Here is a 15,233-nt window from a genome sequence, read left to right on the forward strand (position 1 = left end):
TATAGATTTATATACATTTTTTGTATAATTGGTAGCGATATCAAACAGCGCTACTGCTATAAACATTTGAAAAGCAAACCGAACCACTCAGATGAACCACCGGCATTTGCCAGCACTGCAACCACTTGGTGGTGGTTTCTCAGCAAAACTCAGTGGTCTCAACTGAAATCGACTCAATTCCAAATCGAGCAGCGGAAAGCGGATGGCTCTCAGTTTCAGTTTTCGGTTTCAGTACCAGTTTGCTCTTCGTGCACAGCACATCGAATATTTGTGACGACGGTACGTTTTGTGTGTGATCGCGCTGCCAGAATTGTGAGAAGATTTGTTGTTTGCCAGCAGCAAAGTAATTGCAAAACGGCGACGAGCGGATAGAAAAGAAAAGCGCGCAATTCGGCAGCAGTGTGTTTATAAATAAAATGGGAAATTAATTTATTAGCAACCACTATTCGCGCATTTTCCGCCCACGCCCACCCCGCTCTCTATTATACCCCTCCCCCCTCACACCGCACACACCCCTTCAACTCCCACTCTTGCGTTCTCTATTACTCACTCAAAGAAACTCAACGTCAAATTTTCAACAGGTATTCAACGACGACGACGACAACAACAAATTGTCTTTTTTCGCGAACGAATAGAAAAAAGTGGCAAAGAATTTGTTTACTAGTGTGAAAGCGAGTGAGTGCAGTGCCCACGGGAGAAAAGTGAAAACAACACAAATACAGGAGTAAAAAGCAGCCAACCGCCAAACTAACGGTATTTGCGTGTCCTTGCTGTGGATTAAAAAGGATTCCTAGAGGCGTCTTAAGTGGGTGAGTACAATTTGGGGATTGCGACATAGGTTAATTACACTTTTATTCAAGTTTTTTTCTTTTGGGCTGTGGTCGGGAGTTTTTGGTGGCTTATGTTTTCGATACCAACACAAGCGCAGAATGACTTGGGCAGTATGACTTCATAGCACACACCACACACACACACAGCCGAAAGCAGAGTTAATTGAGAGCAGCTTTGCGAGCGGGAGCGGAAAGAGAGCCGGACTCACTCACGCGGCATTTGTATCTGCGTATCTGTATCTGTGTGCTGTCAAGCTTTTCGAGTGTATCTTTTGGCACGATATTCTTATTCTTTCGACTTCTTGTTTTTGTCAACTCGGCCCACATTGTTGTTGTCGCCAGCTCTCTTTTGATTTTGCCTCTACCGTTGCCTTACTCCAATTTTCCTTCTTTTGTGTTTTCCTCGTTTGCTTCGCATTTCGGGGCGCAGGGTGGGAAATTCTTATTGGGCTCGTAGTAGTCAAGGAAACGTTCCACAACACCGATCGGATACAATTGTATCTCAAAGGTTTCGTTTAGCAGTGAACTATAAAAATTGGGGCAAATACTTTATATCTTTATACAAACGACTTAGTATCGGTAATAGTAGAACGTGTGTACACACATATAACTTCAAATGTATCTCATAGATACGCATGTGGAGAGGCAGATACAATCACTTTTGAATTCTACGCAGATTGAAAAGTTTATACATAATGGTATGATTTTGAATAGAAAACCTCTTAAGTTTAAATATTAATTGAGTAGAATTTATACTTCGAATTTATATTGCAAAGAGGGGCAACTACCAACCGAAAAATCAAAATTCCTAAAACTACGCACTTAAGGAAACCGATTCCTTTTCATCTCTTTCTCTCGCCTATATATAATTTTGGAATTTCGTCGCATTCATATGGCATATAGTTTCATATGGTGGCTAAATTCCCCAAGCATCAAGACGTCACTGCTCCCAAAATAGAATCGATCGGGGTTGCGAGCAGGTTTCCGCATTTCTTATCAAAACATTGAGCGCTTTTTGCATTGGCATTTTTCATATGTTTGATATCGGCTGGGGTAAACAACGGCGGTCTTTATCCCAGCCACTAGGCAACATGGCTAAGATAAGATAAGGCCACCACAACAAAGGCCAGTTATGAATGGCAGGTGACTGGTGGCGATATTTTAGTTGTCCCCTCATCCCCCATCCACTGAGTCACGGCACGATTTTCACCATCCCCGGAAAACCTGGGGCGTTGACTTGGCAACCAAAAAACCGTTCTTCGAAAACCGCTTTTTACGTGGAGTCTTTTTTCTTCCACCTTTTCCGGGAGGTGTGGGCTTTGACCCAAATAGTAAGAAACATTAACATGTAGACTTCGTCTTCTTGGCCAGGCCATGCAAAGTGGGAATGGAAACGAACTGGCTAACATGAGGTTGAGCTTGCATTAGAAAAAAAAACCGGTTGTTGCTGGCCAAGAAGTTGGCTGCACAGCAGACAAACAGATAAAGCAGCCGAGCAAAGCAAACGAGGAGTGCCAGCCAACTGAATGCCAATAACTGTACAACCAGCGAGTGGAAAACTATACTACAAAAATCTGGAGAGTGAGAGAGTTTCGGAGGGCTAACGACTTGGCAGCACGCGAATGAACATGGCTAAAAAAAATGAGTCGGAATCAGAGCCCCCTCGAAAACCTGAATTCGAACACGACTCCGAATTCGAGCGTTACCAACTAGGTGTGTCTTCCAGCGTTAGAAGCTCCCAGAGCGCGGCTCTCCGAATTCTCTCAGATTCTCTCGGCGGAAAACGGAGACTAAGCCCCACCACCGATTTTCCAGCGTGGCCAGATCGTTGTTAAGACTGGGGATCTCACCTACTATGTGTAGCACTTAATATCTTTATCTTTATGAATCCTCTTTAGAATCGCTAGCTATTCTTAGTTCACCGGAAGATTTCCACCCTCCTTCTTTCAGCGAGGGGAAAAACCAATCTAATCTTTCAACAAACTTAATCGGATGGAAGGCAGCTTTTCCAGCCCCCTTTAAGCCAATCAGTTTCCCTCTTGCGCCCCTCCTATATGCCCATTCGATTTTCCGTTTTCTATTTTTATTCCTTGTCGCATCGATTTTTACTTGTGTGGGATGGGGCGTCTATAGGTCTATGATTAATGTGCAAAGCGCTGAAGTGGACAAAATTCTCCTCGAGGGCGGCTCGTTTGTTTACTTTCTCCGCCCTTCGCGACACTTTTTTTCCTCACCTTCCGGGCAGAAATCAAAACGCGACGCGGGTGCGGCATTACAACACGGTGAAAAATATTAATCTAAAACACGTTATTCTGTTCTACTAAAACTTTATGTTCCTTAAACCAAAAAATTGTTTAAAAGGGTTATAATATTTTATTATTTTAAAATGACTTGCATTTTGGTTCAGCTTATATTTTACGGTGCTGAAATAGCAGCAACTGTGGATGCATTTCAGAGTTCGTTGGCCAGGCGAAGTCAAATGCTTTAAATAGCCATTGACAGTGGAGAAGTGATGGTGGCGGGTGGTGGTGCGGAGTGGTGCAGATGGCTATGTGTGTGGGTGTGATCCAGTGCGGTTATGTCGCCTTGTCATCCGAACGTCGATCAGAGCGGTAATTAGTCAAGCGACACACTGCTCCACAGAGCCGTCACTTGAGCTGTCGAAAAGTGGCATCTGGTGACCAGAAACCAGTTCGCCCCAAGTGGCCGATCGACTTCTGACTTACTAGCTAGTGGTCATCGCTGTCTCAGGGCTACCAGTGCGACGGGAAATGGGAACGGATCTGGCTTATCGACTGGCGGGTTCCATGGAGTCGCCATCCTCGACTGCCAGGCGGTTCCACTCCGTCGATAAGTGTATGGATTCGCAAAGGCGCAACACACCCTCTTCTAATCGTTCTGTATTGATTGACCCACTTTCCCACTTTAGCACACAGTCCAGAATGCGCGAATGTTTACGTATTTCCCACTCCATATTTCCTCGAAAAATATACAAAATAACTTGGAAGACCTGACGCACTAGGCATGAAAATCCATTGTTCATTCGAGTGAATGATTGGTTCAAAGGGATCAAGTGATGAAGAGAAGGAAAATATTCTTAAAAGCTTAAATGGAAATAATATTATATCTCTAATTAGCTGAAACGATACTCAGATGTCTTTCAAATTAATGTACATATTTCAATTTATGCACAACAACGGAAAATGTAACAGCTTCCCTTGCGGAAATGCGGCCATGTTTATAAACGGATGTGAAGTCAGTATATAATACATTTTAAATGCGATTTATTGGCAACGCTTCGTTGAGCTCAGCAAATGGCAAGTTTGAAAAGTTTTGTGCACTTCACAGCCCCGGGGGAAATTTTAATGTTAATGGGCATAAAAGCGAAAGTTTAGTCACAATGACTAGAGGAAATGTACTATATATATATTATGTACAAGGGAGAAATTCAAAGTTGGCCGTCCCTGGGGAAGTGACGCCACCGCCCACCAGGTGACCCATGTTGATGTCAGAGTAATAACTCGATGACACATGTATGAGCCATCCCCGCGGATATGAAAACCCTGGCACAGCGCCGTCGCCAATTGAATTTGATTTAAGTTGTATTAAATGAAACTTAATTAAAGGGGAGCCGGCTGCACCCAAAGTACGAGTGCCCATGTTCTCATTCCGAATCTCAATTGAAACGACGCGATTGCCATCTTTTGTGCTTCTGCCTTCTGTCCGCCACAAGAACTTCGTTACTTTCACAATAATACCAGATATATCTATACGACTCACTTGGTTAGCCTGCTTCTTCTCTGCTCAATTCGGACGTATTTATTCTCGCCTGGCCAGCAATATTGTAACCTAAAGATTAGACGCGCGCCACTTGATGAATTTCACCTCGACCTCCTTCAATTGAGGCGAATGCGCCGAGTGCTGAAATGTTTTTGGGTGTCGGCATCTTCTGCAAATATATTTGTATAAACTCTAGAAATAGCTCTTGATATTATGCCTTAGCTGGTGCTGATCGGTTAGCTGATGATGTCATCGAAAATAAATCATGTACGAATGCCCCCGCAATGTAAAATCGCAATGCGCTATCGACAATTCGAGCGATTTACTTCGTTTTGGTTTGCCAGCCAAAACAATTTGTAAGTCGGCACGGCGAGATAATGCCGCTGATTCACCGCCGATCTTAGTCAAGTATTCCATTCCCACCACCCATTCCCACTATCCATGGGCCCTGCATTTGGCCAAGCGAAAATAACGAGGTGGTTGCAACCGCCCGTCGATGATGTCAACATTGCGTATGCGCAACCTTCAACTATGGGAACGAGCACGCTGCCAAAAGTAATGCTATATGGAGTCCATATACACATGGTCTGCGCGCTACAAAGACGCGAGAATAAATAAAATAATATAAATTAGATGTTTGGCTGCTTTTTTTTGGGTTTTCGGGTTCTGGTTCTCAGCATACATATTTCATGTGTGTGTTTTTGTTTAATTTTGAACGCACGATGACGCCACCAGAGTTAATTCGCTTGGGGGTCGTGTCCGAAACTGAAACAGTATTATAGCGCCATAGAAGACCTCTATCACGAAGTCTGTGGCAAACTGGTTCAGCTAGTTTCCTCTGCGGGATCGATGGACGTCTGTTGGCTCATGACTCCCAACCAATTAAACACTGCGATTGTAAATTGAACTCGCTGTGCAATCGGTCAGTGCATCTGGGCTCAATTGACTCTCGATCCTCGCACGTTAACCATACCCATAACTATGGCTACACCCAAGTACATTCCCAATCAGCGTTGATTGAAGGCTCTTTTCTGGGTGGGGCAGTGTGTCCACATCCGTGGCAAAGTGCCGATATCGTCTCTTTCCAGAAGAAAACAATATTTATGGCATTATTTCGCGCAATTTGCAGTCCCGCTAAATGCCGACCGCAAACGGAATCAAATGGAAACGGAAGGGGATAAAAGCGAGAACATGACGCTGCCTCGACTTGCCGGCTTATATAACCCCACACCGATATACATATTTATATATATATATATATATGAAAGACTTATGTCACTGCTGAACTTGAATTCAGATCTGGAACGTGAGCTGTCGCCGATCACTTGACTTTTCGGCTTACTCAAAGGACGTTCCCAACTTCTGTTCCCATGTACTTTTGTATATTTAATGACTTAATTACTGGGGCATTATCTGTATTCACTCTGCTTAATAATAGATCTGCGAAATCTGACTTTTGTGCGGTTTATGGCCAACTCATTGTAATGGTCTCAGACCTGAAAGTTTTTTACTATCTGCTTTCGCTAGTAAATGGTAATTCAATTTGCAGTTCAGCTTTTAATGGCGAAATTTCTCTTACAGCTCGCTGGAAATCATTGCCGGAGAAATTCTAGAGCTCTTTGGAAGTGAGTACGCAATTGCAATTGGTGACATCATAGCCATCAGAAAATGGAGCAGCAGGAGTTGTACACATCCTGGCTGAGGGTCCTGTGTTTAAATGTGTGTGTGTTGCTGAGTTTATTTGCGCAGTGGCGCCAGGCAAATTGAGAAAGTTTATGTCGTGTTTTATGCCCAGACTGCAGACATCTAATGAGCGAAAGGCGCCCACACACACACTCGGACACATGACCCCGCGGAGTGGACACTTCCGGCCATTTAACTTGTATCCAGTGCAATTTACTAAAGTCTTTACATTCTTGCAGCCAACTCCAAGCTGCCGCTGGCGTAGCCAAGTCCCCCAATCCAAGATGCCGGCGGAAATTAAACCATCCGCGCCCGCTGAGCCGGAAACGCCGACCAAGAGCAAACCCAAGACCAGCTCATCCTCGCACGGAAAGCCTGCCCTTGCACGAGTCACCCTGCTGGATGGATCCCTTCTGGACGTGTCCATTGATGTGAGTAAGCTGGGATGATTTGTCAATTTTTATTTGTTATCATTAATAACATTAATAACAATGTCCAATTTGATATCCATAGCGCAAAGCCATTGGCCGTGATGTGATCAACTCAATCTGTGCCGGTCTGAACCTCATCGAAAAGGACTACTTCGGCCTGACCTATGAAACGCCCACAGATCCGCGCACCTGGCTGGATCTGGAGAAGCCGGTGTCCAAGTTCTTCCGCACGGACACTTGGCCTCTCACCTTCGCCGTCAAGTTCTATCCGCCGGAGCCATCGCAGCTGAAGGAGGACATCACGCGCTACCATTTGTGCCTGCAGGTGCGCAATGACATCCTGGAGGGCCGACTGCCCTGCACATTCGTTACCCACGCTCTGCTCGGATCCTACCTGGTGCAGTCGGAGATGGGCGACTATGATGCAGAGGAAATGCCTACGAGGGCCTACCTAAAGGACTTTAAGATCGCACCAAATCAGACTGCCGAGTTGGAGGATAAGGTCATGGATCTGCACAAGACCCACAAGTGAGTTCAAAGTGATTACATCAAGTATTTATACTAACTTTAATATTGTTTATTTTAGGGGACAATCGCCCGCCGAGGCTGAGCTACACTACCTGGAGAATGCCAAGAAGCTGGCCATGTACGGCGTGGACTTGCATCCCGCCAAGGATTCCGAGGGCGTGGACATCATGCTGGGCGTTTGTGCCTCCGGCTTGCTCGTCTACCGCGATAAGTAAGTAGCTCTTACTACATTTAAATTAAACAATTGTTAGTATATTAAACCCACTATCCAACTAGATTGCGCATCAACCGCTTTGCCTGGCCCAAGATCCTGAAGATCTCCTACAAGCGCCACCATTTCTACATCAAAATCCGACCGGGTGAATTCGAGCAATACGAATCCACCATTGGCTTCAAACTGGCCAACCATCGTGCCGCCAAGAAACTGTGGAAATCCTGCGTGGAGCACCACACCTTCTTCCGCCTGATGACCCCCGAGCCGGTCAGCAAGTCCAAGATGTTCCCGGTCTTCGGGTCCACCTACCGCTACAAGGGTCGCACTCAGGCCGAGAGTACGAACACACCCGTGGATCGTACTCCTCCGAAGTTCAACAGGACTCTGTCCGGAGCTCGTCTCACTTCCAGGAGCATGGATGGTAATTACACCTAGTCCTGAGTAGTCCTTATTGATTATAACCTGATAGTTTTGAATCTAATTGTTTTTAATTATCTGATTCCTTTCAGCTCTGGCCTTGGCCGAAAAGGAAAAGGTGGCTAGGAAGAGCAGCACCCTGGATCATCGGGGAGATCGCAATGCCGATGGCGATGCTCACAGCCGCAGTCCCATTAAGAACAAGAAGGAGAAGGTAACCCATCCAGTTTTTAACCCACTAATGCCTGACGAAACATAGCTATTGAGATGAACATGTTTAACGATGATTTCGGAGTTAACCAGAGTTTTTTGTACTTTCTTCTCGGTTTGTTACTAACTCACAACCACTCACAAACCAAACAACCACACACACATCCACTCTGTGATTCTGAATATGAAATGATGTGCTCGTAATGTTAACCCTCCGTCCCCTAAAAAAAACACACCTTAACCCCCCCCATTACACTAACCAGTTGATGCGACAGTCGAGCACCGGCACGGCTTCGGCCTCCTCGCAAAGTTCCCTCGAGGGTGACTACGAGACCAACCTAGAGATTGAGGCCATCGAGGCTGAGCCCCCCGTTCAGGTTAACACTTTACTACCTACAACTCAAAAAAAAATCAAAACAAAAGTATCTTCCGAATCGAATCTCCTACAATGTATCCTTCCTAACTTTTTTATCGGCTTTGAACTCTGCTTTTCGAATGTTGTGAGCTTACGTATGAAACGATTTGATTTGAAGTCTCCCTTATTTATTCGTTTATTTGTTCAGCTCAGGGCTACTATACCCCAGTAATTTATGGATGTTCTGAACCTATTAATTTATATTTTTTGTTTCATAACCGACTATCTTCTAACCAATGTGATAGAACCCCAACGAGCTGTACCTTGATCTGATGGTAATTTCTGTAAAAAAAAAGCAGTGCCGTCAACTGTCTGTTAAATGTGCATTACATCATAACTATCTATCTGACTTTTTTAAGTGTTTTATTTAACTTTGATTTGATTATTTTGTGACGTCTGTAAGAGTCCTTTCTCGAGCTGTAAATACCATTTAGGGCCACACCAGTACAGTCCACACAAAACATGCATTGGCACTAATTATGCGATTGTATTAAAAAAGATCATCTATAATGCCTAATTAACCATTATTATAATTTGTTGCTTGTATTGTAAATATATATTGTACATCTCAGCCATTTTGTAGCATGTCGCCTTTTCGCCCCAAACATCTGTTTCCTCTCAACTATACGCTAAAAACTATAACTAACTAATGATCGATGTTTTCTCAGGATGCTGATAAGGAGGCTAAGTTGCGGGAGAAGAAGCAAAAGGAGAAGGAGGAGAAGGAGCGAAAGGAGCGGGAGAAGCGTGAGTTGGAGGAGAAGAAGAAGGCCGAAAAGGCTGCCAAGGCAGCACTTGCCGCTGCAGGAGCGGCTGTTAATGGTAAGTATCCTCAAGATTAAGTATCTAAAGAAGCAATCTAACTAATCTCCCTGAAAATATTATCTAGGCAATGACGAGCTGAATGATTCCAACAAGTCTGACAAGTCCTCAGGCAGACGTGTAAGTATCCTATCTGACTATCCCCAACTTAAGCTAGATCATAGTATCACAAGACTAGGTGTACTAAGCTAAGCGATATCCACGCACCGAATGCGCCCGCCCTCGTGTAAATAACCTTAACCCCCCGAACCACATACCCACCCAAATCCACATACCAAGTCACTTAAGTTTCACCCGTAAGTTATGATAGTTTGTAGTGAAACCCGAAAATTGATCTTGAGTTTAACTCATTGGTTGTGTGATATTTATTTTGGTTTCCTTTTGTTAATTTTTCCCTCCCATTTCTTTTCGTTTTATGTTTGACCTTTTCATTTGATCCTCGAAAACAAACGATCCACCGACGATCCACAGGGCGTTGGCATATTCTCCTCGGGTCGCAAGAGCAAGAGCGGTTCCCCATCCAAGGATGGCAAGGATAAGTCCGGAAAGGATAAGGACAAGGAGGTGGGTCGACTTGGTCTGGTCGTTACGTCTGGTCTGGGCGATAATCAGCAGGATCAGAACCTGGACGAGGCGGCTAGGAATGCGGCTAAGAACCGAGGATCCACCACTCCGGGTGTCACTAGGCAGTATGAGTATGCCGTGGATAATGATGGCAATACCAGTCCTACAAGGAAATCATACACCCCTGGTGGCTTCCGCTACGATCAGGATCCTAACTCTAGGAAATCCGGAGCCGATGGCCAGGAGCAGCTGTCTCCTACCTCGCAGCAAAAGAAGATTGGTTTGGCCTTTAACTATGCTCCTGGTAACGAGAACGCCTTGAAGGAAACGGCTGAGAAGCTGAAGGCAGGACAGCTGTCTCCTCGCACCCAGGATAAGCTGAACCGCGGTCAACTTTCGCCCAAGTCGCGGGCTAAGCTTCTCCAGGATCCACTCCTCTCGCCCACCACCCGTGCTAAGCTCCAGGGCAGCGCTGTGGATGCGGCTGCTGTTCCTCTGAGTGATTCCCAGAAGCGATCCTACTCGCCCACCAAGGGACCCCAGGGCTACTCCTCTGGAGCTCCAGGAAGCTACAAGCCCATCTCAGATCCCACGGCTGATTTCCTGGAATCCCAGCGCTACAACAAAGAGCCCGGATACGTTGGTCCCTCCAAAGCTGACGTTGCTGCTGGTCTTGCTGGTGCTGCAGGTGCTGCTGGATCTAAGAAGCCTGGTTCTCCCACCAAGACAGGAAAGGGAGCTCCAGGAGCTGGAGCTGCGGCAACAGCTGGAGCCGCAGGAGCCGCAGGAGCTGCAGCAGCAGCTGCCAAGCCGAAAAAGAGGCGTGTCAAGATCATGGTCATTACCTCCAAATTCGATCCCTCCACCAAGCGCATTGATGCGGAGAACGGAATTATTGAGCACTCCACTGGCATTCTAGATCCCGCCACCGGACTCATTGACACCAAATATGGCGTGATTGATCCCAAGAAGGGAACATTGGAGGCTCTGAATACCAAGACCGGAAAGAAGGAGGTATTCCAGGGCGATGTTGATGGCAAGACGGGCAATCTTCATTTGGTATCCGGTGTGGCGGATCCGAAGACAGGACGCCTTGACGACACCCTTGGTCAGATCGTTTGCATCACACCACAGGATAATCCTGTCGTGGAGCTAACAGTGATCACCAGTCGCATCGACCCTGCAACCGGAAAGATCGACACAGTTAACGGAGATGTGGAGCGTTCCTTGGGCGTCCTGAACTTGGATACTGGCCTGCTGGATACCAAGTATGGAGAGATTAACACGCGCACCGGCGAACTTAAGGCCATTGATCCCAAGTCTGGCAAGATTGTCGTCAGCAAGAATGTTAAAGTGGATCCGGGCACTGGCCAGATCACCATCCTGGGCGTTGTGGATCCCAAGACGAACAAGATCGATCCGAACCAGGGTCGCCTCATTGAGGTGGGCCAACAGATTGACCCAATTGTGGAGGTCACTTCCTTGGCGGGCAAGTTCGATTCCAAGAGGAACATCATCGATGCCAAGACGGCTCAGGTGGAGACCTCTGGAGGTCAGTTCGACCCGAAGGCCGGCAAGATTGATACCAAATATGGACAGATTGATCTGGTTAAGCATACGATCACGTTCAATGACCCGAAATCAGGAAAGACGGTTACTAGGGACATTAAGATTGAACCAGCCACCGGACAGATTGTCCTGAAGAACCAGGTCAATCCGAAGAACAACAAGCCCGACAAGGATTATGCCAGGATTATCTCTCTGAGGATCGTGCAACAGCGCGTGGATCCGGCCACTAAGGCGCCCATCACTGAAGTCAGTGCCTCCAAGGACAAGGACATCGTGGTGGACCCCAAGTCCAACCAGATTTGGGTGCCTACTGGAGCCACCGATCCTGCCACCAAGGAGCAGCAGTACATCTCCAGCAGCGTGGACCCCAAGACGGGATACGTTATCACCATCTATGGCTACCTGGACCCCAAGACCAACGAGATCAAGAAACAGACCAAGCTCGACCCCAACACAATCAAGATCGAACCCACGTCCGGAAAGATATACACTGCCACCGGGGAGGTGGATCAGGCCACCGGGGAGCCGTTGTACGCGGCCACCCAGGTGGATCCCGAATCCGGCGAGGTTTACACCAAGTTGGCCCGCGTCGATCCCAAGACGGGCAAGATCGTGATCGTGCGCATCCTGCTTATCTCGAAGACCGACGAGCGTGGTCGCCCGGAGGAGATCGATCCCTCCACATGCGAAATCGATCCCGTCTCCGGCCGCGTTCTTAAGTTCTTCAATAAGACCGTTTATGTTTACAATATGATTGACCCTGTGACCGGTGAAATTGTTCAGGTGGACCCCAATGACCCGCGTTTCGCTGGCGCCCGCACCACGGTGACCCACACGATGACGCTGACAGGAGAGATTGACCCCGTGACCGGCAGGATTAAGAGCGAGTATGGCGACATTGACCCGAACACGGGAGACATTGATCCCGCCACGGCTGTCACGGATCCCGTGACCGGAAAACTGATCCTCAACTATGCCCAGATCGATCCCTCGCACTTCGGCAAACAGGCGCAGGTGCAAACCGCCACGGAAACGGTACCCATCACCCGCCAGCAGTTCTTCGACGGAGTCAAGCACATAAGCAAGGGCGCTCTACGGCGGGATTCCGAGGGCAGCTCCGATGACGACATGACCGGACAGTATGGTACCGACCAGGTCAATGACGTCTTGATCGGCAGTCCAGCGGGACAGGCGGGCAGCAAGCTGGGCAAGCCAGTGAGCACGCCCACGGTGGTGAAGACCACCACCAAACAGGTGCTGACCAAGAACATCGATGGCGTGACCCACAATGTGGAAGAGGAGGTGCGCAACCTGGGCACCGGCGAGGTCACCTACTCCACGCAGGAACACAAGGTTAGCGAGGGACTACGTCCCTTATGGATAAACTGGAATTCAGTTCTTAAGGGCTTTGATCGAATTCGATTGTTATTTATGGAGTATAAAAGATACCCATTTGAGGTAAAATCTTAATTAAATCGCAATCGAATTGGATCAAAACCTAGGGCTATGAAAACCGGAAACGTCTATCTTTCTGTCTCTTTGCGCTTCGCTTTCCAAAGTTATATTACTTAATCTCAGCCTTTGCCTAACTTCCGCCTCTATTTGATGTTGTTGCTTGAATTGGTTTGTTATTGTTGTTGTATTATTATGCCGTACGCACTAACCCACTGAACCACCCAATTGCCACTCAATCCACCTAGGCTGATGCTACACCCACCGACCTGAGTGGCGCCTATGTCACGGCCACCGCAGTCACCACCCGCACCGCCACCACGCACGAGGATCTGGGCAAGAACGCCAAGACAGAGCAGCTGGAGGAGAAGACGGTGGCCACCACCCGCACCCACGATCCCAACAAGCAGCAGCAGCGCGTAGTCACCCAGGAGGTGAAGACGACGGCGACGGTTACCAGTGGGGATCAGGTAAGATCGCATGGCTGCACCCCTTTGCATGAGTTGATTGTTGTCATTATGATTTCGATATGTTATGTTATATTATGTGTTGTGTAGTATCAGAGGAGGGATAGCGTTTCCTCGACCAGCTCCGGCGATTCGGGCACGCCCATCGACGGACCCTACGATGGTGCCAGTGTGGTGCGCACAGATAACCAGGTGGGTCATGCATGGCTATTTTGCAATAAAAGCAATCAATATAAAGGCCCTCTAAGAGTAGTTGCTTTTCCAATAAAGGTTCCATTCCAAGCTTAATAATCTCGAATTTTGCACAGAAATCTCCGCTCTTTACGACTTCCGCCACCACTGGACCCCATGTGGAAAGCACCCGAGTGGTTCTGGGTGAGGACACACCCGGTTTCTCCGGACATGGCGAAATCATCTCCACCCAAACCGTGAGCAGCAAAACCCGCACTGTGGAAACCATTACCGTAAGTACCCGGAACTAAGCCACCTGATCCCGTTCGATTAGGATGCGTAAGTAGCCAGAGGTAGGCTTTCTATCAATCTATCCGAAAGATATTTCCTGTGAACGTATGCACCACACTGTAAATTCCATGCATAGTCCTTGTTCGAATGGGTTCAGGTTGTACCACATTTACACGATAACATTTATTAATAATACTCTAAATGAACAGTACAAAACCGAACGCGATGGCATTGTGGAGACCCGAGTGGAACAGAAGATAACCATTCAGTCCGATGGAGATCCGATCGATCATGACAAAGCCTTGGCCGAGGCAATACAAGTGAGTATCTAATGGATTAACTTCGTCGTCAGGAGATAAATTAACTGATACCAATGGTTTTTACTCGATTACAGGAAGCGACGGCCATGAATCCGGACATGACAGTCGAGAAGATTGAAATTCAGCAGCAAACGCAGTAGATTTTATAATTATTTTTAAACCCTTCGGAGGATTTTCTAAGTAAACCCGCACACTCACACACATGAACACCAGCCCACGCATACGCAGCACTTGCAGTACATCTTTTATACAACCTATATCTAAATATAAATCTAAAAAAATATATATATACACATACGAGTGTATATTTGACCTCGAGCTGATGACCCACATGACATAACACTAAGAAATATGAAAGATAAATTCCCAATTATCCGTTACCGCTACCGTCTACGAGAAAATGCATCTACATGTTTATTATTTTTATTACAACTGTTGTTTATAATTACTTTTTATTACGTATATTATATATTGAATGTGCAAGGCAACGTTGAAATGAAAACTCTATATATTGTAAACCACGATTGCATTCAAATACAAGAATAAAACCTAAATGTACACACACAAAAACCGATTAAGTGCTGTTCTGGATGGCAAACTGGCGGCTCCTCGGGGCATTCGCACTTGCTGAAATTGCCATTTGTGCTTTTCAATAAGCCACGGACCGCTGAATATTTGATGGACCGTGCTCCCCCGCTCGATGGCGATATAAATCAGCAATCCACAGGGTCCACCACCTCGATTTCCCCACTTGCCATGGCTTTTTGCACACAACGTCATCGCAATTAAGGGAAATTACCGGCCAAATAGAACACAAATGAACCCATTGCTGACCGTCCAAGCACATGACCGGCGATAAGGACCCTGCATTAACATGAAATCCAATTCGCAATTGCATACCCCACGGGGAAGTGGGGGTCACCACCCACCACGTGGAGGTGGAACCACCGGCTGCGCGACAACTCGCCAACCCAAAAAAAGGGGGTAAAGCGATTGTAATGCAATATTTATGCCCCGAGTTGCTCGCAATCAAGTGGAGGCGGTCGACAAGGCTTCCCCGCTAATAATA

At 46.8% G+C, this 15,233-nt stretch overlaps 1 protein-coding gene across 3 annotated transcripts; it reads left to right on the plus strand.

The window, feature by feature from the left end:
• Positions 1-171: 171 nt before the first annotated feature.
• Positions 172-14,734, plus strand: LOC117135719 (protein 4.1 homolog). Of its 3 annotated transcripts, XM_033296152.1 has the most exons (17): positions 173-279; positions 582-809; positions 6,192-6,235; positions 6,533-6,724; positions 6,807-7,252; positions 7,311-7,463; positions 7,529-7,887; positions 7,976-8,097; positions 8,357-8,470; positions 9,177-9,330; positions 9,398-9,450; positions 9,802-12,816; positions 13,164-13,385; positions 13,473-13,574; positions 13,691-13,846; positions 14,054-14,164; positions 14,239-14,734. In XM_033296152.1, exons 4-17 carry the CDS (start codon positions 6,578-6,580, stop codon positions 14,302-14,304), a joined length of 5,220 nt encoding a protein of 1,739 aa, XP_033152043.1. In that variant the 5' UTR covers positions 173-279; positions 582-809; positions 6,192-6,235; positions 6,533-6,577; the 3' UTR covers positions 14,305-14,734. The 3 variants fall into 3 exon arrangements, with proteins under 3 accessions (XP_033152045.1, XP_033152043.1, XP_033152044.1); XM_033296153.1 differs by lacking the exon at positions 8,357-8,470; XM_033296154.1 differs by lacking the exons at positions 13,164-13,385; positions 13,473-13,574 and having other exon boundaries at positions 172-279.
• Positions 14,735-15,233: the final 499 nt, after the last annotated feature.

This window comes from Drosophila mauritiana, chromosome 2R (assembly GCF_004382145.1).
Source record: "Drosophila mauritiana strain mau12 chromosome 2R, ASM438214v1, whole genome shotgun sequence".
In the NCBI taxonomy this organism is placed as follows: domain Eukaryota; kingdom Metazoa; phylum Arthropoda; class Insecta; order Diptera; family Drosophilidae; genus Drosophila; species Drosophila mauritiana.

Coding starts and splice junctions, on each gene's coding strand:
- LOC117135719 (XM_033296152.1), top strand. CDS start 6,578: ATGCCGGCGGAAATTAAACCATCCGCGCCCGCTGAGCCGGAAACGCCG. Junction 9,331..9,397: donor TGCAGGAGCGGCTGTTAATG/GTAAGTATCCTC, acceptor AATATTATCTAG/GCAATGACGAGCTGAATGAT. Junction 9,451..9,801: donor ACAAGTCCTCAGGCAGACGT/GTAAGTATCCTA, acceptor GACGATCCACAG/GGCGTTGGCATATTCTCCTC.